This window comes from Notolepis coatsorum (assembly GCF_963971535.1).
Source record: "Notolepis coatsorum genome assembly, chromosome: 9".
In the NCBI taxonomy this organism is placed as follows: domain Eukaryota; kingdom Metazoa; phylum Chordata; class Actinopteri; order Aulopiformes; family Paralepididae; genus Notolepis; species Notolepis coatsorum.
The window spans coordinates 143488374-143511221 of NC_140173.1; the positions used below are offsets into that span (position 1 = coordinate 143488374).

Below are 22848 nucleotides of genomic sequence, written 5' to 3' on the forward strand. Positions count from 1 at the left end.
GTAAATACTATGTACAGATACCGAGATGGCACACCATGTTACCTGTTTATTGCACTGTTGGTTTTATTGGATCCTATTATATGTTGTACCACTGTATTTTTATTGGATTCTATTATATGTACCACTGTATTGCACATCGTCGCGGGCAAGACCAGCCGCATTTCATTGTATACCTGTATGCCGTGACAATTAAAACTCTTGACTTGACTTGACTTGACTACTATAATATGAATATAACATAATATTAGTTGTCATACAACACAAGAAGCACCAAACCACTCGACGGTACCTGTCTGGCGTCCTGAATGTGTTTACGGATCACCTCCTTGATGGTGAGGTTGTTCTGTCGGGGCGGGTGAAAGAGCAGGTCCACGTGGGTCTGGAGTCTCTCGTGTACCACCTCCGGCCACCCCAGGTCCAGGTCCGGCGTCTCCACGTCCGAGTGCATGGGCCAGTACGTCCCCGTCGAGGACTTGTTGTCGTCGTCCAGCGTGGGAGGAGGAGGCCCGTCGCCGCCGCCGTTCTCCTCCTCCGCCGCCGGATTGGCGGGCGGCGGCGACGGCCGCTCCGCGTTCTCGGCGATGAACAGGAGCTCCTCCTCGGAGAGGAAGCCGCCCACGCGCTCCTCCTTGAGGAACTCCTCGTAGTCCTTCCTGCCGCCGCTCACCAGGCGGTCGATGGCGAGGCGATACGACTCCTTGTAGTGCGGCTGCACGTAGTCCTCCGGCTTGGCCTCGCCCTTCAGGGAAGACAACATGGACATGTCCTGGGACTCCATGCTGCTGACTCTGCCTCTGTCTCGTCCGCAGGGCCTGTCGGAGAGCATGGAGATCAATGTTATGAGCAGTTATGGGTGGGTGGGGGACACTGTACAACTGTACAAGCAAAACTGTACATTGGAATATTGACAAGACCATACTTGGTCATTTACTGTACATTGGGGGGGGGGGGTTGGGTTAGGACATTTACGGTGGCCAGTTTCGAATTGCAGTCTCCCGTGGGTGCTCTTTGAGAGTGGTTTTGAAGGTGGGTAGTGATTTACATTCCTTTACAGCTGTGGGTAGGGCGTTCCACATTGATGTGGCATAATTGCGAAACGTGTTTAGTCCCTTGTTTGTGCCGAATCTGCCGGGTTTAACATGATTTGTGGAGCTCCCTCTGGTGTTGTGATCGTGGTATTCACTGACCTTTGGGAAGTATTTTGACATGTACATGGGTACCTTAGTGGTGTAGTGTATCTTGTAGACCAGGCCCATTGCAAGTTGCTGTACTCTGTCGTCTACTCTAAGCCATCCTAGGTTGTCAAAGTGGGCAGGGGTGAGGTGGGTTCTAGGAGTAAGGTCAAGCAGTAGTCTGACCAGTTTGTTTTGAGATGTTTGTAATACCTCATGTTACACATGATAAGAGGTGATATATCAGTTAATATACACAGCCATACCTCATGTTACACATGATAAGAGGTGATATATCAGTTAATATACACAGCCATACCTCATGTTACACATGATAAGAGGTGATATAGCAGTTAATATACACAGCCATACCTCATGTTACACATGATAAGAGGTGATATATCAGTTAATATACACAGCCATACCTCATGTTACACATGATAAGAGGTGATATATCGGTTAATATACACAGCCATACCTCATGTTACACATGATAAGAGGTGATATATCAGTTAATATACATCCATGCCTCATGTTACACATGATAACAGGTGATATATCGGTTAATATACACAGCCATACCTCATGTTACACATGATAAGAGGTGATATAGCAGTTAATATACATCCATGCCTCATGTTACACATGATAACAGGTGATATATCGGTTAATATACACAGCCATACCTCATGTTACACATGATAAGAGGTGATATATCAATTAATATACATCCATGCCTCATGTTACACATGATAGAAGGTGATATATCAGTTAATACACAGCCATGCCTCTGATGTTACACACATGATAAGAACGTTGTCAATGTTAGCGTAGCTACAAGCTAAGGCAAATACACATGACCAGGATAACTCTCAAGAATCTCAGAAAAGGTTAGGAAAGAATAATGTAATTTGTTATCCAGACTGACTACCCCCCAGGGCTGTCTACGCCCCAGGGCCACCACCATTCCGTTGTCTTCTCTCTCTCTCTCTTCTCTCTCTCTCTCTCTCTCTCTCTCTCTCTCTCTCTCTCTCTCTCTCTCTCTCTCTCTCTCTCTCTCTCTCTCTCTCGGGAAACAAGAAGAGCTCTGCTGACAGACGACTCACGTTCGTCACCTCTCCCCGTGTCACCCGTGTGTTTTTCAAACCGTCTCAAATACCGATGGGAACCGCGAGACGCAGAGAATAAATCAAGGAGACAGCGTTGTCCCGCACTGTTTCATAAACATCAGTAGCTGGCACTTGTGAACATTAAAGCAGGTGTTACTAGATCTTGTAAAAAGCAGGTGGTCTTCTGAGCTCCACTTTGCACAGACTTGTTGACTAAGGCGGGAGGAAATCCAAACATGGAATCTCTGGAGATGTCAAGAGAGTAAACAATACGAAGTGGGTGTTTACTCTGGGAGAGGTCAGTCATTTTGACTCTTTGACAGTAAGTGACTTTACACACCGTTGTAACATGAATGGCAGTGAATGACATGTAGGCTGAGAAGTATAGACCAACATTTGTTGGAGATAAGGGCAATCTCTGCTAATGGTGAGAAGTCAAAATTAGACTGGCCTGCACCCTTTAAGTGCATTTTCATTGAAACCTTTATTTATACTGACCCTTCGAAAGAATTTCTCAATTGTAACGTCAAATGTTGAGGACTTGAATGGTGTTTCATCGTTATGTGCAGTTAGAGTGTTGTGTTGATTCATAGTTAAAGACAGTAGAGGTTGAGTACTTTATTATCTAAAGATGGTGAGTTAGAGTGTTGTGTTGATTTATAGTTAAAGACAGTAGAGGTTGAGTACTCGTAAGTTAGGGTACAGTCTGCATTTCTGGACAACATGGACCTATGTTTTACCCATGCTGGACTCCAGACAACTAAGAGTGATCTGTGATGTCATGCTGTTTTACAGCTTGGCGGCACGGTGGCTCAGTGGTTAGTACTGCTGCCTCACAGCGAGAAGGTCTTGGGTTCGAACCCGGCAGGGGGCCTTTATGCATGGAGTTTGCATGTTTCTCCCTGTGTTTGGCTGAGTTTCCTCCAGGTCCTGCGGTTTCCTCCCACACCATGAAGACATGCATGTGTTAGACAGGGACTATGGATGAAAACTAGTGTAACGGAGGTACCGCAGTCTATCCACAGTCACGAGGGACAGTAAGTGAAGTGGCTGTGGACGTTAAGCGGTACTGCAAGTAAACTCACTCCGTCCCCAGAGGCATCCAGACCCAGTAGCAAGAGGTGGATTCACCTCTTGGTCTAGTGGTCTGTGATGCCGCCCGCGACGCGGGAGACCGGGGTTCAACTCCCACTCAGGGCGATCCCTTAATAGGGGTCGAATCGACTAAAAACACAACGCAGAGTAACATCAGGCCGGCTACACTAGCTCATTAGCTACTGTAACTCTGACACAAACTGAAGATGTTGATTAATGTCTCTGGGTAAACTTAAACACAAACTTGTAGTTACTCCGCTGACAATCAGTTGGGGGACACATTTTGTAAATTCAAAGCAATGTTTGTATAAACATATCCATCTAACTGAGCTTTACATAATCAGGAAATATCCCCTCATCTTCCCTGGAAGACCATTCTGTGTACCGTTTCTGGCTGTGGGAGACAAGTTGAATGTTCACTAATACAGACCGAATCGACTGTATCATATTTAGTTAAATTTAGTTTGACACATTCAAATACAGTAGTTAAAAAGAACAGAACCTGTGCACTGAAGAACCATATAAGTCTGTTTTTAAAAGGCCCAGGTATTTGCATTTGTGAAGTTCATCTAAATAACTTGGAGTGTGAATGTGATATATCACCAGAAACGACTCAACCTCTACTGTCTTTAACTATGAATGAACACAACACTCTAACTTATCATCTTTAGATAATAAAGTAGTACTAATAAGGTAAATAAGGTAGTCAACCTCTAATGGTGCATTTATCTGGAGCTTTTCTCTATAGCGCTTTACAATTGTGTTCCTCCCATTCACTCACACATTCACACACCGACGGCAGAGGCAACCATGCAAGGTGCCAACCTGCTCATCGGGAGCAATTAGGGGTTAAGTGTCTTGCTCAAGGACACTTTGACACACTGCCCCGGAGGAGTGGGAATCAAACCGGGAACCTTCAGAATACCGGTCTACCTCCTGAGCCACTGTCTACTGTCTTTAACTATGAGTGAACACAACACTCTAACTCACCATCTTTAGATAATAAAGCACTCAATCTCTACTATCTTTAACTATGAGTGAACACAACACTCTAACTTACCATCTTTAGATAATGAAGTTAGAAAACATTGTTCCTCTGAAAACGTAAAATTGACTTGTTATATGGTTGTTGGTCTGAGGTATTCAATTGTAAAACATTATTGTCAGGAATAACACAACAAAGTCCAGGAATTATTTCCATCATGGTCCCTGTTATCCATGCCCCAACACGATGGAGACAGTCATTCAACGTTAAAGCAGGAGACATACAACTAGGACATGCCAAATCTAAACATATCAATCTATTTGCAGGTTCAATAAGATGTCACACATTTTAAGTTTCCTTTTTTTTTCTTTTTTTTTTACCTATTTCAGTCAGTGTATTAAAATGACCATGAGACAGACTTGAGACTGAAGGACCATGTGGCCATTCACAAACAAACTCTTAGCCAGTGTTTTTGTGGATGCAGTCATAGCCGTAGTCGTTTCATACAAAGATATGTTTAGATTTCAAGTGAAACTGAAGTCCTTTGAATTTACCCTTTAATGGTTATGAACTGGTCTGTCCTGCGTCTACTTAAGTCAAATAGGTTTGGTCATCACTCATAACTCGCTTCATTTTCATTTCCACAACAACAATCATGCACATCTTCACATTTACACAAATATTTCACCGGCCTGTGAAGGAATGCAAGTGCTGAAGTCTGTGCATTCCAGGTGACAAAGTCATCCTTTTAACGCTTCTACAGTGTTTTAACTTACGTCAAAAGATTGTGAATTACACAAAAGTCCTCTTGAGGGCTCCTGATATATCCCACTCTGCTCTGTTCACCATGTTGAGCCTGATGCAGCTTGACTCATGAAGTGTAGTGTCTGGGAGCTCCAGCAGACAAAACTAAAGCTAAGGAGGTGTCTCGACTTGAGCCGCGTGGAGGGTGTGGATTCCAGTTTTGACATGCAAATGGCTGGAGACTTGCTCACACTGGCTCACAGGCTCATAAACCTGTTATAGCCACACCCCTTTACCTGCTCAGGAACTCAAAGTTCACTTAAGAGGACAGAGGGATAATGAAGGCCACCGGGGGAACAATGGAGCGGCTGAAATCAAAGGGATGGTTGTCGGTTCAATTCCCTGTTGTATTGGAACTCAAACCTTTTGTTCGATATCTTGTGTTGTTGTGTAGTCGTGATATTAGTCTTTAATGTGATTTTCTTTATATATGCACATCAATCTGTTTATTTGCATTTTTTTTTACAATTCACAGATTTCACAAAAAAGGGACAGAAAATCAAACGTAAACACCCTCAACACTCTATCAAATGTTCACTCTATTAGAATAGATTAGATTAGATTTAAATGCATTGTCATTATACAGCACAAGTACAGTACAACCAAAATTGATTGATTGATTGATTGAACATTTTATTAACAGATTGCAGAATGGGTACAATACAGTACGGCTAAATACACACAATTGTTAAGGGGATGCAGACCAGAGAAAGACTCTCGTCTTGTTTACATCAGGGTCCCCCATTTTCAATTCATCATAGAAAATAAGTTTGGCATCCAACCAGAGTGCTAACAGTATAAAGTACAACAGTAATATACAATGTACAGGTGATTAAACTGGGTACAAAATATACAAATGAACTACATTAGTAAATCAGTTTAGCTTGTAATTCTAAAATGTTCACTCTATATGTCGGGACTAAAGAAAGTTAATTCAATTATTATAGTTGGTCTTAGTCCCTCTAAGAGTTCATTGCCAAGGTTTCTCAGAGGTGCCTCAGGGGAGATTCATTAGATTGGTTTGATACATGGTCTTCTCTCCTCTTGCCACTCTCTTCCTTTTGACGGAATTCTAATGATTTACTAAGTTGGAACCGATATTGGTCCATGATGCCATTTAGGGTACCTTGTGTATACTGTACCTGTGTGTATATACTGTTTACTTTACTCATAGTATATACTAGATTCTAATTCTTTATTGCCCATATTTATTGTAACGTATAATAGAACTGATAGGGCATACAGACCCCCATCTGCACCTTAGATTACACTGTTACAGGGTGGCTAGGTGGCGCAGTGGGCAAGGCGCTCGCCACCAACGCAGGAGATACTGGGTTCGAGCCCAGCTTTCGGCGTTGCTACCAGCTTGGCTGGTCGTTCATACTAATACAATTGGCAGTATTAGGGGGTGGGAAGCTGGTGGGTGGGGATCGGACATTGTGGACAGCGACTCCTACTGGTCGGTTGGTGCGCCTGCGCAGTAACATCAGGAAGCGACGAGGGCGGCGTGTCCCTCCCATGCAGACCCCCGACGCTGAGAGATCACGCTGTGCAGGTGAAAAAATGCGACGGCTGCCTCCTCGAGTACCGGAGGGGCAGGGCCGGACTGGGGAAATAATTCATACCGGGAGATATAGCGCGAAATATAGCCCCAGTCAGGCCACTTTTTAAGCGGGGGGTCTGGGGGTCCCCCACCAGGACATTTTTTGTTACAAAGACTTAATTTCCTGCATTCTGGTGAATTTGAGTGCATGTGAATCACAAACTAATGAGCCAACAATTGCTTAGTACAATGTACTGTTATGGACCTCAAATAAAACTGTTGTGGCACTAGCAATGCTACTCTCCTTCAAAAAGAAAAAAGCAAGAGCACAACATATTTTTCTATTTACTATTATAATACAGTTAACCACTCTCTCCTGTAAGGGCCTTTCTTTTTCTTGTCTGTTTTATCCCTCTCTCCTCCACCCTTTCTCTTTCTTCCACTGTCCATCTTGACATCAACGTTAATTGACTTTCGCTCTACTGTATCTCTCCCGAGTCCCACACTACCTGGCTCATTGCCTGGCTGTTATTCTGCATCTGAGTGCCGTCTGCCATTCCATTCGCCGCCTCCGCTGTCAATCAATTGTATCGCCTGGTTCCGCCTCCACCAATCACAAGCGGCAGCACGGCTCCATTGTGTGTGTGTGTGATCCGTGTGAGGGAGAGAGAGTCAGATAGTTCTCCAACTCTGTGGCAGACAGTGAAATCCTGGTTGTTCCCCACCCACCTAGGTTATCTAACTATCGCGCCGCGCCGCCGCCACAACTAGAAACAATCGCCTGACAAAAAAAAAAAAAAAATTATAATAAAAAAAAAAAAAATTATATATATATATATATATATATTTTTTTTTTTATCTGTGCAGGCCAGGCCACCGGGAAAACTCCCGGTGCTCCCGATGGCCAGTCCGGGCCTGCGGAGGGGACACATGATGCAAGGCTTCGTCCACATTGCAGCCGGCTTGTGGGAGGCATGGCCTAACAACGTTCGAGACAGGGGAGGGTAGAATTGGACAATGCGAAATTGGGGACGGGAGAAAAATAGAAAAATGGGGAGAAAAAGTAGATACAAAAAAAATATTACACTGTTCATTTTTCTTTATCATATTTATATATAATATAATGTTGTATTATAGTTGTATTGCCTATATTTATGTATTTCTACTATTACCATGCCCATACCTGTACCTCCCCTCCCCATGCTGCTATGACACCTGAATTCCCCCAAGGGGATCAATAAAGGAATATCGGTAGCACTTTATAATAACACCCTGTTATAATACATTCATAAGGTATTTGTAGATAATGAACTAATAATGAACAAACCATTTATATACATTCATAAATGATTATTAGATCATTTATAACTATATTTGTATACCATTTACAAAGTATTTATAACGCATTAGTGGATAATGAACTAATCATGAACAAACCATTTATATACATTCATAAATAATTATTAAATCATTTATAACTATATTTGTATAACATTTACAGATTAGTTCTACATTATTTATAACTCATTATCAACATTGTTTGTACTTGATTTGTTCATCATTAAATAATGTTGTTTAATGTGTAGTAACACATTTGTAGATGCTTTGAAAAATGGATATGAAAAAATTACTATAGTGTATCTACATTTATTTTTCATGTTCAACAAATGATTTGTTAAGACATTCATAAAACATTTATAAATCATTTGCAGATGCTATCGTGGGGGCCAATCTAAAGTGAAGCCTATTCATCATTAACAAGTGTCTAATACAGTTAATTATTTGTTTACTTTTTCATCACATGTTACAAATGTTGTAGGCAGCTTTCGGATACACCCTTCTTTGTGACATCAAACAGTGACAGAATTAGGACTAAAGATAAATGCAATTTTATTAACATATAAAATACATGTGCATGACATATATTGTAACATGGGGGGGCACAGAATGTGTCTCTCTTTCTCCTCATCCTCGTTATCATCTGCTCACTGTCAACTTATAAATGAAACCATAAACGCTGACTTCAGCGTCCTCCATGTTTACTCCTATACAACAGCGTGCTGCATGTGACGTCTTTGTTATTGGTCTTTCGCTCATATGGGTCAGTTCAGGACTGTCGCACTGGGATCTGATACTGGCCAAAAATAATAATAATAACACTAAGGCTTGCAGTGTGAACATAGCCTCAGATTGGCGAACCCTTATCCACAAGATGTTTACTTTATTGTACCGCTGACCCCTATTAGTCGAATAATCGGTCGAAAGGAGCCGTAGTCGACTGCCAACCTCTTAGTCGAATACAAAAAAATAATTTAATTAAAAAAATAATATTATAAAAAATAATATATATATATATTTTTTTTTATCATTCTTTCCAAAAGAAAAGAGGCCTAGAAGCGTGGCTAACGTTAATGGCACGCATACCAGAGGCTAACTGCCTAAGAAAACAGGCACAGAGGCACTGAAAGAGGATTTCACCCATCTAATGAACACACTAGACGTATGTATATTTCTCTCCCACCCACCCACCCCCTCCTAATGTACAGTCCCCTCCCCATCATATCTAGGGGTAACAGTACTGTATATTTGAATATCATATATATGTCACAAATGTATCAGTACTAAATACCTATATGTCCCTATGCCATAAATGTCATGTATGTTGTGTATGTCATAAATGTCTATATGAATTGAAAATGGAGGACCCTGATGGAAACAAGACAAATGTCTTTCTCAGGTCTGCATCCCCTTAACAATTGTGTGTATTGAGCCGTACTGTATTGTACCCATTCTGCAATCTGTTAAATAAAGTTCATTCATTCATTCTAGACTAGACAAATATCAAGATGTATCCATCAGTGGACCAATTGCATGCTTTTGCAGAGGACAAGAAGCCTTCAGTCGACTCCTTCAGACATTAAGCACCCCCCACAGCCAAAATGGAATACAAAAATTAAAAAAATAAAGAATATTATACTTTTTTTTCTTTTGTCGACTAATAGTCGACTAACGGCAAATTTCGTCCAATCATAGTCGACTATCCAAATCCTTAGTCGGGGACAGCCCTACTTTATTGTGAGGTTACAAATCAGCTGTGACTTTGTAAACAACAATTATGGAATGACCAATTTCAGGGCAAGAAAGTAGAGACGCTGGATACAAGTTCAAAGTCAATGGCTTCAGGTTCTCAGTCGATTTATTCAGCAGGGCACCAGCGTAGAATACGGCAATATCATCACAGGATGCAAAAGAATCTCTCAGTGACACAGCCAGTTTGGTTCTGTCGTGTGTCCCTAATGTTGAGACTGCTCAGTATTTAAACACTTTCTCGACCCCCGTACCTGGTACTGGAGTCGACTGGTCCACATAGCAGAATGACAATACATTTATTTGATCACAAATGCTGACCTTCGTTCTAGACATTAGCATGGTAATTCACTCATTCTGGCTCCTGGGTGGGGATGAGATAGTGTGTGTGTGTGTCACATGAATCTATTGTGTGCCTCTCTCGTTCATCAGGTTTGCAACAAAACGGGTTCCTGGGTGGGGGTGAGATAGAGTGTGTGTGTGTGTGTCAATCAGGTTTGCCAAGGTCAAGCCAAACTGTGGTCAGCTAGCCATTCTGAATAATGCTATAATACTGTTGAAATAACTATTACTAATTAATCGAAAATACACTATAATATCAAATCTATTAGCCATGTGAACATAAATTGTTACTTCAATTGTAACAAGAAAATGGTGAAATAGGGCAATTCAGCTCAGTCATTTTGTACAGTGGTCTATGCAATTTCAGAGCCATTCCAGCTCAGCCAAGACAGGGCCCAACACCTTTTCAGAATCGTTCCACCTGACGGCGTGTACCTTCTCATCCGTTCATGTGTAGTGTGAGACGGGCAATTACCAATGACTCTGGCGCTCATGCCCCTGATGGACAAATCACAGCCGACTCACACCTGATTGATTGATTGATTGAAAAGTTTATTAACAGATTGCAGAATGGGTACAGTACAGTACAGCTCAATACATACAATTGTTAAGGGGATGCAGACCAGAGAAAGACTTTCGTCTTGTTTACATCAGGGTCCCCCATTTTCAATTCATCATAACATATATGACATACATGACATACAGATAGACAGTACTGCTACATCTATACATTTATGACATATCAGATTTGCAAATACAGTACTGTTTGTGATACAAAAGTGTCCAGAAAAGGAGTGTATATACATTTGGCATAGAAACTGTACATTGGAGGAGGTTGGTTGGGTGGGGTGGGGTTGGGTGGGTTGGGTGAGGGCTGTACATTGGAGGTGGGGGGGGGGGGGGGGGGGGGTTGGGAAGGGGACACACACACATTTTACACTGTACATTGGAATATTGACAAAGCCTTACTTGGTCATTTACTGTACAACTAGGTTAGGACATTTGTAGGGACCTAGTTCGTTTGGAGCTGTTGTTCCGAAACCTGGAGCGTTTACCCCCTATTTCGGTTCAGTTGGGCATATATGAACACAGCAATCACATTCTGTTGCGGAACAAAACAAGCGGGCCGAGACCACCTAGAGAGGGTGGTCTCGGCGCACTTCCAAACGAACCCGACGCGACTCGTACGCTGTGAGAATGCAATCGATTTAACAAACCGACACAACTCACTTGCCGTACTGTATACGCGCTGCATGATGACGCAACGCACACGCGCCCTGGACTGTTCCATCAGAGGGGGGAGCTTCGGTGGCCAGTGTGAGCGGCTACAGACCACTGCACTTAAATATAAACATTAGTCTACCTGGAGACTCAATGAGGTAATTGTAGATGTTGCCATAAGACGCGTCTGGTCATTTAGTGGGATCATTGTTTCATTATCCTGTTCGGCTGAAAGGACACTGGCCACCGAAGCTCCCCCCTCTGATGGAACAGTCCAGGGCGGGTGTGCGTTGCATCACAATCCGTGGGCAATCTGCGCATGTGCATGGGGGATGCTCTGCTTAAAAACTGGCTTTTTCGCTGCCGAATTAGTTCTGATCGATTAGGAATGGCTCGCGCCGTGTTCAGGAGATTCTGGCGCATACAAGTCTATTCGATCATGTCTCTAGCACCCCCACAGCCGTATCTGCAACCACTTACATCACGGCTCTCATCCACATTCATTCATTTGCTCCCCCCGCTCTCCCCTCCCCGATTTCAATGTAACGCGGAGATTCAGGGTTAGGGGGGGGGACACCCCAATATCTGACCAATGAGTGACAGTTTGCTCGCACGTGCGTTTGTTTTGGTCCGCTGTTAACACAGCCGTGTGAACACAAACGAACTAAGGGACAAGTGCAACATTGTATCATTATAGTCCCTGTGTTTCCCTGAATCGGAACAAAGCAAACGAACTACAGGTGTGAAAACGCCCTCAGATATTCGAAATCAATACACAGAGTGATGAAAAATGATGATGTATCGTGACTCATCCGCGTATGGCTTGGGCTCCGGGGGAGTCATGTGTTTCTCAAAACAAGATAGCGATCCAAGCCAGCTGACTCATGATGTGAGTTGCTCATTTTTCCAAACCGCTTCCAATTAATAAATTGCCTTCTAAATCCGCATTAAAGCTGCAGTGGGGTCACGGGAGATTTAAGATGACAGATTAGATCCAATCACTCTTCATGCTCAGTCCACATGATGTCATTGATTCAAAGCTATTGATTACTGCTTCTTTGTATCGCAGCATTCTGGTACACTGATATTGTGGCGTGAGTGGTGAGAACTTGCTTGGTTGATCAGTGAAATGCTGATCACTGATTTCTTTCACCTGTGTCTAACGCCCCGCTAGGCAGCTATGTGTTAGCAGCAGGCCTTTGTGTACGTGTGCAATAGACCTGTCTCAAACCCTGCCCCTTTTCTTGATCCTCCAATCACAGCTGTCGCTTAAAGGACGACTCCACTTTTTTTGGAAATTAGCTTATTTAACATCTTCCCTGGAGTTAGACAAGAAGATGCATACCTTTTTTGTCTCTGTGCGTGCATTTTAGCTTTGGGAATAGACGCTCCGTTAGCATAGCTTAGCTTCATCACTGGAAGTGGGGGAGGACAGTAGCCTTACAGTGCCTTACAGTGTATTGCAAGGTCTGACATTGACCAAACTTGATATGCATGACCTTGGTGGGCTCTAGGTCAACTCCTGAAAAGGGGGTCAATGTCAGACCTTGCAATCAAAAGTTAGGGGGCGCACTGAAATTATGGCAAGGGTTATTAGCCCCCTAACTTTGATTGCAAAGTCTGACATTGACCCCCTTTTCAGGAGTTGACCTAGAGCCCACCAAGGTCATGCATATCAAGTTTGGTCAATGTCAGACCTTGCAATACACTGTAAGGCACTGTAAGGCTACTGTCCTCCCCCACTTCCAGTGATGAAGCTAAGCTATGCTAACGGAGCGTCTATTCCCAAAGCTAAAATGCACGCACAGAGACAAAAAAGGTATGCATCTTCTTGTCTAACTCCAGGGAAGATGTTAAATAAGCTAATTTCCAAAAAAAGTGGAGTCGTCCTTTAAGCGACAGCTGTGATTGGAGGATCAAGAAAAGAGGGCAGGGTTTTGAGACAGGTCCATTGTTATGCGCCTTAACAAGTGTGCATGTCTCTAGAGGGTTTGATAGACAGCTTGCTTATTCCAATCATGGATGTCCTTGTTTTAGCTCCTGCCCTTTGGAACAACCTTTTTTCATTCCGGTGTCAAACATCCAGTACTATCGATTACTGCAGTCGAGACATAATACGACATCTAAAATGTTGCCAACAACAATCAGCAATCGGAGCTAATAGGAGCAGATTGGGGAAGCAGCGTGTGGCTGGACATTTGCAGAGCCACTCTCGTTCCAAACTCATGGCAGGGTGTGGTCATGGGAGGGTGTGGTCATGGCAGGGTGTGGTCATGGGAGGGTGTGGTCATGGCAGGGTGTGGTCATGGCAGGGTGTGGTCATGGGAGGGTGTGGTCATGAGAGGGTGTGGTCATGGCAGGGTGTGGTCATGAGAGGGTGTGGTCATGGGAGGGTGTGGTCATGGGAGGGTGTGGTCATGGGAGGGTGTGGTCATGAGAGGGTGTGGTCATGGCAGGGTGTGGTCATGGCAGGGTGTGGTCATGGCAGGGTGTGGTCATGACAGGGTGTGGTCATGGCAGGGTGTGGTCATGGCAGGGTGTGGTCATGGCAGGGTGTGGTCATGACAGGGTGTGGTCATAGCAGGGTGTGGTCATGGCAGGGTATGGTCATGGGAGGGTGTGGTCATGAGAGGGTGTGGTCATGGGAGGGTGTGGTCATGGCAGGGTGTGGTCATGGCAGGGTGTGGTCATGGGAGGGTGTGGTCATGACAGGGTGTGGTCATGAGAGGGTGTGGTCATGGTAGGGTGTGGTCATGGGAGGGTGTGGTCATGGCAGGGTGTGGTCATGGGAGGGTGTGGTCATGGCAAGGTGTGGTCATGAGAGGGTGTGGTCATGGCAGGGTGTGGTCATGAGAGGGTGTGGTCATGGCAGGGTGTGGTCATGGCAGGGTGTGGTCATGGCAGGGTGTGGTCATGGGAGGGTGTGGTCATGACAGGGTGTGGTCATGAGAGGGTGTGGTCATGGTAGGGTGTGGTCATGGTAGGGTGTGGTCATGGCAGGGTGTGGTCATGGCAGGGTGTGGTCATGGCATGGTAGGGTGTCGTCACCAGACAGCAGGAAAGTGCTTCTAAGCATTCCCATTGTAGTCTCGTCAGGTCGAGGACTGAGGGAGGAGGCAATTTACCTGTGTGTAAATTATAATTATAATTATAATTATAAAATATAATTAAAAAAAATTATAATAAAAAATTACTTTGTGTTTAAAATGCAGAATAACGTGTAATATATAAAATGTAAATCATTGTTTATGCTTCCTGTTCATCACCTCTCTCTTCTGGGGCGCTGGAAACATCGCCCCACGGACTGGGCGTCAGTGCGCAACGCAGCCAATTGAAAAATGCACATGGCAACATGAATGCACCTAGCAATTTTTTTTGCCAATCAGCATCTTCAAATATGATGCCTAAAGGGTGATTTATTTAGCGCCCCAAGCAGAGTCATTGGTCTGTTAGGCCGGGGTGCGCGGACTGATGAAGACAACAATGATGGACACAGGGACTCAAGAGACAGATTGATAATAATCACAAGATACATTCAGACAAGGGCGGCTAAGTGGTGCAGTGGGCAAGGCGCTCACCACTAATGCAGGAGATGCTGGGTTCGAGCCCAGCTCTCGGCGTTGCTACCAGCTTGGCTGGTCAACACAATTGGCAGTGTTAGGGGTGGGAAGCTGGTGGGTGGGGATCGTCTAGCAACGTTCGAGACAGGGCAGGGTAGAATTGGACAATACGAAATTGGGATGGGAGAAAAATAGAAAATTGGAGAAAAAGTAGATAAAAAAAATAATAAAAAAAAAGATACATTCAGACAGTGTTGGATCTAACAAAATGGATTTATGGACACATTTATGGAAAGTGCAAGCCCAGACCACAAATTTGTTACTTGCGTTACTATGATTGAACCTAGGGCACTGCAGTAGTGGCTCTACTGCTGACAGCCTTATCAACATAGTGCTGCACTTCCTGGTTTAATAGCACAGTCTGGTGCTCAGAGATATATATATCTGATTGATTGATTGATTGATTGATTGAAAAGTTTATTAACAGATTGCAGAATGGGTACAGTACAGTACAGCTCAATACATACAATTGTTAAGGGGATGCAGACCAGAGAAAGACTTTCGTCTTGTTTACATCAGGGTCCCCCATTTTCAATTCATCATAACATATATGACATACATGACATTCAGATAGACAGTACTGCTACATCTATACATTTATGACATATCAGATTTGCAAATACAGTACTGTTTGTGATACAAAAGTGTCCAGAAAAGGAGTGTATATACATTTGGCGTAGAAACTGTACATTGGAGGAGGTTGGATGGGTGGGGTGGGGTTGGGTGGGTTGGGTGAGGGCTGTACATTGGAGGTGGGGGGGGGGTATGTCATGCATGTCTTAAATGTCATGATTAGATTAGTTTAGATGATTAGATTAGATTCTTATATCTGTATGTTGTGTATGTCATAAATGTCATGAATTGAAAATGGGGGACCCTGATGTAAACAAGACGAAAGTCTTTCCCTGGTCTGCATCCCCTTAACAATTGTGTGTATTGAGCTGTACTGTACTGTACCTAATACCTATTCTGCAATCTGTTAATTAAAATGTTCAATCAATCAGTATATATTTGTTATTTATTTTTGGTATAGTGCTTAACAAGCATAATTTAATGTTGCCCAGTTGTGGCCTGTTGAGGGGCAATACATCCCAAAACATCTATTGTGTTTGTATTTGTATGATCCACTATATAAACATAGTAATTATAATATCTACATACAGTACATGGCATTTGATTGGAGGCTAGTCTCACTTTGTCCCACAGCAACATTAAAATAGTTTAGATTTGTGTATGTTGTTTATGTAAAAAAAAAAATCGTGAAAGTAACGCAATAGTTACTTTCTGAAGTAATTAGTTACTTTTATAATTTGTAACTGAGTAAGTAATTTAGTAACTTTTTGGAAGAAGTAACTAGTAACTGTAACTAGTTACTTTTTAAAAGTAACTTGCCCAACACTGCGATTATTGCCACAGCTTTTTTAAATGTACATACATTCAGAAAAACGTGAGATGCTTGTTTTTCCCGGGATTTGTAAACATAGTACACAATGTGTATTCTATCTATACAATATCTAACTATAACTATAACTATAAATATAAACTATAACTATAAATTAAATAAGCTATAAATATCCTATAAACTAAAACTATAAACTAAACTATAAACTAAACATAATACACAACTTATATTCTATCTATAGAAAACTATACTATACCAACTGCATAAATAAACTATGACCTATAACTAAACTATAAACTAGACATAATACACAACTTATATTCTATCTATACAAACTATACAATAGGTACTGTATTATGTTAGCAGCAGTGTGTGCGTGTAATAAGTGTGCTTGTGTGGTGTGTAAGTCACTTAAGGTGCTTTTGTGTGAATGCTCATGTTATAATTCAGCGTCTGTCCATCAGTAGCTGTTCTCTTGGATGTTTTCCTAAAAAGGGAATGAGATGGATGAGGACGGAGAGCAAACTGAAAACCTGAGGTCAGAATGGAGAAACATATCAGGAGAGCAAAGATGAAGATGAAGAGACATCTTTAAATGTTTGGGCCAGGGGCGGAGCTAGGGGGTGGCTACCTGGGCTCAAGCCCCGGATGTATTCTGAAAAGCCCCGAATCTATTTAAAAAAAAAAAAAAAAAAAAAAAAAAAAAAAATTACAATTCATCATTGTTACATGAAAATATGTTTGCACCAGATTTAGCAGAAGCTAATTTCCATCTGTGGTCTATCCAGCTGCTAACTGTATTTGAGTGAGTTAAGTCTTGGTGTTATGGTAGACTCAGACCTAAGCTTTAAATCACAATCAACAAGTTGACAAAAACTTAATTCTTCCACCTTAGAAACATAGCTAAAGTACGGCCATTTATAAATCAAAAGGATGCTGAAAACCAGATCCATGCCTTTATCTCAAGCCAACTCGACTACTGTAATGCACTCCTTACCGCCTCCCGATTAAATACGATGATAACTATTTTATTGCAATGCACTATTGCATTATTTTATTCTATTTTACTAACTATTTTATTGCACTGCACTATTTTACTTTGTATCAGTGAATCATAGACGCCTGGCCATAAGAGCATTCGGAGCATCTCTGCTCTCCCACTATTGAACTTGGGGGAGCAAAGGTATAATCTTGCTCCACCACTTTTTGATTATATGAAAAATATGATATATCCCCCCCAATATATAAATCTAACCATAACTATGTTATGGTTAACTGAGTTTTATAGTGAAAAGAGCAACTTTATTGGTCAAGATTGAAGGCTCTATATTGCAGGAAATTGCACGTACAGGTTCATTAAATTCAAATAAAATCTGTCGTGGAGGGGGTCGTGCCTGAGCCCCTCCAAACCACCCCATGTCTGCCCAAAAAAAAAAAAAAAAAAAAAAAAAGGGGGGGCCCATCTGGGCTAAGCCCCGGATCTCCTACAATCCTAAATCCGCCCCTGGTTTGGGCATGTAGTTATGTACAGTTAAGTATTCTTTAGCTACTTCATATAGTTTGATATTGGATTACTGTATATTGGAGCTTGTCTTGTCTGTGTGTGTGTGTACTAGTCCAAGTCTCTCTAGGCCCCTGCCATGTTTACTTGTAATGTTATATGCTATGATGTAAGTATGATGTCTGATGTCTGTGTGTGTATACTAGTCCTTTGTCCTGTTTACTTGTAACGTTATATGTTATGATGTAAGTATTATATTGCAGGGTCACAGTGTACTTTTTTGTGGATCCCAGGAAGAATAGCTAAGTGCTAATGGGAGATCATAATAAACTAAATGAAAATAAACTATGTCTGGATTGACTGCAAATAACTGATCATGTTGTACTCGATGCTCTGACCCAAAACAGAGTCAAGTAAAAGCAGAAGTAAATACTTAAATTCTTCTTCACGTGAAAGTAAAAGTACAGACTTTTAAAAAAGACGTAAAAAAAAATGTATGCTGTCAATCTATTAACTCATTCAGCGCCAGGAATTAGCCTTGTTCCGTTCTAGCTATGCCACGCTTTAAAGATAGGAGTGCGTCACCTTGTTTGTAGAGCTATATCTCTATTTTTTTTTTTTTTTTTTTTTTTCCTCCATTTTCCTCCGATTTTCTCCCATCCCAATGTTAGTCGTTATGCCAATTCCCAGTCCCTTCCTGGTCGCTGCGCACTTACCCCCCACAGTCAGATCATCTGGGAGAGTGGAGGCTATCACGTGCTTCCTCCGACACACGTCCAGCCAATCACCGCTTCTTTTCACCTGGCAGCGCGGATTCTCATCGAGAGGGCGTAGCATGTGGGAGGACCACACTATCCCCCTCACGTCCAATCCGCGCTTAGCAGGCGCCCCGACCGAACTGTAGGAGTCGCTGTTTACAACGACCCGGACCCACCCCGCCAGCTTCTCCCACCCTCTGATACAGCCAATTGTATCAGTGCAGACGGCCAGCCAAGCTGGTGACAACCCCGGAGCTGTGAGCTGGATTCGAACAGGCAAATCCAGCTCAGCTCCGGGGCTGGTGACGAACGCAATCTCCGCTCGGCCACCTAACCGCCCCTGCCATGTTTACTTGTAATGTTATATGCTATGATGTAAGTATTATGTCTGATGTCTGTGTGTGTATACTAGTCCTTTGTCCTGTTTACTTGTAACGTTATATGTTATGATGTAAGTATTATATTGCAGGGTCACAGTGTACTTTTTTGTGGATCCCAGGAAGAATAGCTAAGTGCTAATGGGAGATCATAATAAACTAAATGAAAATAAACTATGTCTGGATTGACTGCAAATAACTGATCATGTTGTACTCGATGCTCTGACCCAAAACAGAGTCAAGTAAAAGCAGAAGTAAATACTTAAATTCTTCCTCACGTGAAAGTAAAAGTACAGACTTTTAAAAAAGACGTAAAAAAAAACGTATGCTGTCAATCTATTAACTCATTCAGCGCCAGGAATTAGCCTGGTTCCGTTCTATAGCTATGCCACGCTTTAAAGATAGGAGTGCGTCACCTTGTTTGTAGAGCTATATCTATATTCTATATTATAGCTATGGAGACAATACTATAGTCATTTGACAGTGACTTTCTTCCGTCAAACATGCAAAAAAGAGATCATTCTTTCATGCATACATTCGCGCGTTATCCCGTGGTAAATATAAGTATAGTTTAGGAGGGATCCGGGATAATTCCTGAAAAGCGAGTTATAGGGCACTACATGTATTCTACTATAAGCGTTGGGGTTTCTTTGCCTGGACACGCTACTATTTCCAAATCAAATGTATATAATAGGTATTATGTTTCATCGTTTTTCATGCTTTGATGGCCAGTAGCGGCATTCGTGTTGAATCACGAATCACGAATTGATCAGCTGGAGGGAGTCGCTTCCGGAGTCGCGCGCAGCCGGTGGGCACAGCTACGTCCGTTAACATCGGAGCGAAAGTGAAGCGCAGTTTGGAATTGCATTTCAAACCACCTCCAAATGTGTTTTTTGTGATTTCTTGCTGGCCAGACTTTCCAAAAATACATCTGGATATGCCAAAACATGGTATTGGACTAACAGTCTGAACATAGCCGAGGAGATTAATTTACATTTACATTTAGTCATTTAGCTGATGCCTTTATCCAAAGCGACTTACAAGTTTTGTACAAGACAACAGGAAGGGTACAACTCTATCAGCTGAGTAACAATGTTTAGTGCTACAGTGTAGGTTAGTATATTAGGACAGTGCATGACAGTAAGGTTAGTTGTATTTTTATTATTATTTTTAATTTCAGATAATGAAATGAAATTAGGGCGGCTAAGTGGCGCAGTGGGCAAGGCGCTCGCCACTAACGCAGGAGATGCTGGGTTAGAGCCCAGCTCTCGGCATTGCTACCAGCTTGGCTGGTCGTTCATACTAACACAATTGGCAGTGTTAGGGGTGGGAAGCCGGTGGGTGCGGATGGGACGTTGTGGACAGCGACTCCCACAGGTCGGTTGGTGCGCCTGCGCAGAAGAATCAGGAAGCAACGGGGGCGGCGTGTCCCTCCCACGCAGACCCTCGCCGCTGAGAGATCGCGCTGTGCAGGTGAAAAGATGCAACGGCTGCCTCCTCGAGTACCGGAGGGGACACGTGATGTAAGGCTTCGTCCACATTGCAGCCGGCCAGTGGGAGGCATGGTCTAGCAACGTTCGAGACAGGGGAGGGTAGAATTGGACAATACGAAATTGGGATGGGAGAAAAATAGAAAATGGGAGAAGAAGTACAGTAGATAAAAAAAAAAGAGAATGAAATGAAATTAAATGAAATCAACGGCGAAAGATTGGACGGGTTCACTGGGGAATCGTTTTTTTAATCCATATGTGTACTGTATATCGACAACAATAGGTTCACTATGTCCATGTTGGCAACAGAGAGCTGATTACTGGAGGCTCTGAGCAACAGACCTGTATAGTATCACCCTCACCTACAACAAAACGACGATGATGAGGAGGAGTACAGAGCCCTGGTGGAGAGCTTCGTGGGGTGGAGCGACAGCTAAGACCAAGGAGCTGGTGGTGGACTTCCGGAGGGGCAATAAGAGGCCCCCCCCCGATTCCCATCACCATCCGAGGGGTGGATGTGGAGGTGGTGGACTCATATAAGTTCCTTGGGGTACACCTGAACAATAAACTGGACTGGTCGGATAACACAGAGGCCCTCTACAGGAAGGGACAGAGCAGGCTGTTCTTCCTGAGGAGACTCAGGTCCTTCAATGTGTGCAACAGACTGCTGCAGTAATTTTACCAGTCTGTAGTGGCCAGCATCCTCTTCTATGCTGTGGCATGCTGGGGAGGCTACATCAACTCAAGGGACACCAACAAGCTCAACAAGCTGGTGAGGAAGGCTAGCTCCGTGGTGGGAGTGGAGCTACCTAGACTAGAGGTGATGGCAGAGAGGGGGATGATAAGGAAGCAGGCTGCCATCATGGAGAACCCCTACCACCCCCTCTACGACGAGCTAGTCAAGACACTCAACTAACCGCCTCGGACAGTCCTTCATACCAGCGGCCATCAGGCTCCACAACAGTGGGCAGCGACTAGCAGCCTCCAGGCCCCACAACAGGGGGCAGCGACTGCTACCAGACATTGACCTGGGACTTATAGGAACCCAAGGAGGACAACCTACACTACCTTAGGCATACTGCACCTTATGTGGATACTGTGATACTGTGATACTGTGAATAATGTATATTTTAGTGGATACTGTGATACTGTGAATAATGTATACTCAGTAGATAGTAAATTATAACACTACCTTATGCATACTGCACCTTATGTGACACTGTGAATAATGTGATTTTTTTTCCAGCTAGTTAGATAGTAAATTATACAGACCAAATTGACCTAATTGTTTACACTGCCTGTGTTGTTTTTACTACCTGTACCACCCCCCCCCCCCCCCCCCCTTCCCCCATGCTGCTATGATGCCTGAATTTCCCCAAGGGGATCAATAAAGGAATATCTTATCTTATCTTAAAACAGTCCTCCATACTGATACATAATTGGGATTTACATTATTTGGCTGGTGGTGGATATTATGAATCATGATCAGAACAAATTACACCACTCTCATTCTGGTCCCCTGCCTAACAAACTGCTTTCCCTTGTTCCTAGCGAATATGACCCAAGGGTTCCACTGGATCTCTCTTTTCATCCTCGCATTACAAAAACAAGGCCCCCTGTTATCCTGGCATATACGGTGCGTGCTACAGCATGTAACGTGGATACGCTGAGGCATCCTATTCCTTCAGTACACGACACCAAACGGCCCCCGGATGTTCCACAACGCTACATGTTTGAAAAGAAAGCGAGTTTTAGACAAAGCTATTTGCCGCATTGTCCAGCGGTACTCAGAGCGAGGGTGCGTGTGTAGGCGGTGAGTGAGGTATGCGCGGCTCAGACAATTATCGGGGAGTTTCTTCCCCCGGAGCTGAATCAGCAGGTGAGCTCCCCTCAGTCAGTGTGAAATCCAAGCGCCGGCCTACTAGTCACCGCGCCGCCGTCGTCATCGCCATCGGTTACAGTTGCTGTGTTCTCGCCTCGTGTCGTACCGGCTCCTGCATGCCCGTACATGACGCTTCACATGCCGGTGGCTATGGGGCGCCTCTTCCATGCAGTCTGGTCGACTGGGTGAACCACTGTAATTACTGGCTTCCAGGCTTACAGCTGGGAAGTCGCTGCGTAAAACGCCCAGCCGAGTTCTTAGTAAAGGAGGAATTGTTATTCTTAGGGACTGGTCAGAATTAATGGATAGTCCTTTTTTTTTTTACAACTATTCTTAACCTGTTAAGCCCTAGCCCTATATTCTGAAAATCCGCCTAAAAATACACACCTAAGTAAATGGAAGATTGCTACACTTCTACAAGGTCCATTTGCATGTTCTTGGTATCTAGGGACATCTATGG

General features: G+C 43.3%; 1 protein-coding gene across 1 annotated transcript in view; it reads right to left on the reverse strand.

The window, feature by feature from the left end:
• The window catches only part of fam83b (family with sequence similarity 83 member B), a 47885-nt gene extending 42623 nt beyond the window's left edge, over nucleotides 1-5262 (reverse strand). Inside the window, exons 1-2 of the mRNA XM_084321369.1 lie at nucleotides 5138-5262; nucleotides 290-812 (exon numbers count right to left, since the gene is read on the reverse strand). Coding sequence (XP_084177495.1) covers nucleotides 290-778 — 489 coding nt within the window. The 5' untranslated portion in view covers nucleotides 779-812; nucleotides 5138-5262. The remainder of the gene's footprint in view (nucleotides 1-289; nucleotides 813-5137) is intronic.
• Nucleotides 5263-22848: the final 17586 nt, after the last annotated feature.